We start from the raw sequence: 2,862 nt of genomic DNA, 5'->3' as shown, positions 1-2,862 counted from the left end.
CTTAACATAGTATGTCTTCTACATAGAACTTTTCAATAAATGATTGTTGAATTAGTGATTCTTTTCATGTGCTAAAAATACTGCTGTTATTATTCCCCATTTTAGTATCACATATTTTTAAATGTGAATCATCTTTAATAATTTTACTTTTCTCCTAGTAAATTCCTCATCTATGCATGTCTGCTGCTATTCTCTGTGCTACTGGCCCTTCGTCTGGATGGCATCATTCAGTGGAGTTACTGGGCTGTCTTTGCACCAATATGGCTGTGGAAGTTAATGGTCATTGTTGGAGCCTCCGTTGGAACTGGAGTCTGGGCACGAAATCCCCAGTATCGGTAATACTGCTTTATAAAACCCATCGGTCTCTATCCTGAGGGAGCAATATTTTGTTTTTCACTTTGAATAAAGACTATTTTATTTTCTACCTATTCAATGTTTTATTAGAACTATTACACAAGCACACTGAGTTCTAGTCTTAAGTTTTTAAAAATTAAGGTATTCAACATGCATTTTTCTTGCAAAAGCAGCGTTATTTTGGGTGGTTCATTTCCTAGCTAGCCTACAAAAGTCTATGTGATCTAAAGTTCACGCCAAATATAGAACTGTTATAGCCATGCTAGACTAGGAAGTATGAAACCACCATATTTGTAGGAGCAGTTCTACAAACCGAAGTTCTAGCTCTGATCATCAGGGATATAACCTTCTCCAATTCAGTCATGGAACTGGGGCTCTCCTTGTTCAATCTCTTAGTCCAGAGGTTTTAGGACTGTAATCAATGTAGTGGAGGTAGTTTGGCCAGGAAACAGTGAGTCCCTGGAGAGATGAGGCCCAGATTCTGTGCAGGAGAGCAGAACCTTTGGGGGCTGGGCAGGTGTGTGACCTTTACCTTCAGGTCTTCTGTGCCTTTCTTCTTGGATGGCTCAGCTGATTCAAGTGCCTGGACTTGACTCACTCCAACGTGTAGCCTGCTGGGGCCTGTTAGAGTCTCTCTTTTCTCCTTTGTAGATACTGGAACTTCAGAAAGGATAAAAAGGGGGAATTGGGAGGAGGGCTATTCTGAACCTCACCAGGATGGTGTGAAGTGAAGGAATGCCCTGTAGGGGAAGAACACATGCAGCTGCTAGTGTGAGAAAAGTGTAGACATTGTGACATCTCAACTTATTTAATTCTTGGTTATTGACATTAAAATAAGATTTAGATTAAAATAAGATTAGATTATATTGACATTAAAATAAGATTTAGAAAGAACATAAACATAGCCACACAAAGAGCCTTGGTAGATGGGGGACATTCAAGTGTAGTTGTTTTAATGTTATTGGGGTCGGGTTTTTTTTCCAGATTATTTGTGTGGCTGCAATTTTTTTCCTAACAAGATACTTTCCAATATCTATATTTACTACTACAAAAATAAAAAGTTAAATCACCAAACATGTTGGGTTCCACTAATTGATATTTAGAAACTATTTGAGCTTTTCCATCTTCATTCAATTTAATATTTTTAGAGGAAGGAAATGAATTGTATGTGTGTAGTTTAATGTACTCAGTATACAGATGTGGTTGTTCTATTGTCAACAATAGTCAAGGAAACATTGTTGGGTCTCATAGAAATAACTTTATTTTCTCTGTGTCCTAAACTCAGTTGTATTTATCATCATCAAGATACTTCATAAATGTTCATCCATATTTTGAATGAAACATTGTAGGCCTTCCAAATGTATTATGAAGCATTTTCCTGATTAGTGGCCTTATTATTTTTCTGTTGTTCATCTGGTAAGTTCATGCATGATATTTAGACAGCTAATTAAACTGATTTTGTTTAAGAACAGTTTTAACTCTTTTGCTCTTCTCTCTTTCATCTGCAGGTGTTAATTCATCCTATTGGAATAGAAAGGAAAATAAAAAGGCATTAATACTTTTTACTTGCATTTTAAAATAGCACCTAACCATAGTTAATGTATTTTCTTGAAATATAACCCACATTTGTTCATAAAGCTAGAGTTGTTTTTATAGCATTGCATGAAATGTGATGTACATGATTTTTAATTCATTAGAAATGAGAATCATAAAATTTAAGGAATATTTGTCAGTTTTTAGCAATAGACGCAATCAGCTTGAATAATCTTGCAAGTAGTTTAAAATTATGAATAAAAGTGTTTTGTGCCTTGTCAGGGAAATAATAACTGTGCTGTTACTTCTGATAATATCCTTATATAGTTAAAACTTTAAGTCTGGTTTGGTTATAATGTTTATTTCTTATGCAGCAATTCTATTTTTGAAAGATCGACTATTAAATATCAAGTTTAAGTTAGCTTTCTGCCTGATATTTCCTTTGCTTTTTGTCAGATTTACAAATACAACTTACATTATCAACATAAGTTGGTATTTCCCCTGGAATACTTGCTTATTATGGAGACTCTGAACTGAGGGTGTTTTTCTTCTTCTTCTGTCCCTTTTTAGAGCAGAAGGAGAAACATGTGTGGAATTTAAAGCCATGCTAATTGCAGTGGGCATCCACTTACTCCTGTTGATGTTTGAAGTGCTGGTCTGTGACAGGATCGAGCGAGGCAGCCATTTCTGGCTTCTGGTCTTCATGCCGCTGTTCTTTGTTTCCCCGGTGTCTGTTGCAGCTTGTGTTTGGGGCTTTCGACATGACAGGTCACTGGAGGTAAGATTTCTTATATTTAAGAATGATTAGTTATTGTAATGTAAATTGATCACAGTATATTAGGAAACAAAAGATCAGGGAAATAATCACATTGTATTTTCTTGAATTAAAACACTGATTTTTCACCCAGGTCATTAGCTTTCATCCAGCTTTGCCTATCTACCTGTTTCAGTCAGGCTTCTCATGAGAAACAAAAC

General features: G+C 35.6%; 1 protein-coding gene across 1 annotated transcript in view; it reads left to right on the top strand.

Moving 5' to 3' along the window:
- Window positions 1-246: 246 nt before the first annotated feature.
- Window positions 247-2,862, top strand: part of TMEM185A (transmembrane protein 185A) — a 16,664-nt gene continuing 14,048 nt past the window's right edge. The window contains exons 1-2 of the mRNA XM_015562281.1: window positions 247-335; window positions 2,463-2,665. Coding sequence (XP_015417767.1) covers window positions 2,492-2,665 — 174 coding nt within the window. The 5' untranslated portion in view covers window positions 247-335; window positions 2,463-2,491. The remainder of the gene's footprint in view (window positions 336-2,462; window positions 2,666-2,862) is intronic.

This window comes from Myotis davidii, unplaced genomic scaffold (genome assembly GCF_000327345.1).
Source record: "Myotis davidii unplaced genomic scaffold, ASM32734v1 scaffold2598, whole genome shotgun sequence".
Lineage (NCBI taxonomy): Eukaryota > Metazoa > Chordata > Mammalia > Chiroptera > Vespertilionidae > Myotis > Myotis davidii.
Note: the sequence above shows the minus strand (reverse complement) of the source record. Positions and strands in the feature narration are given on the sequence as shown.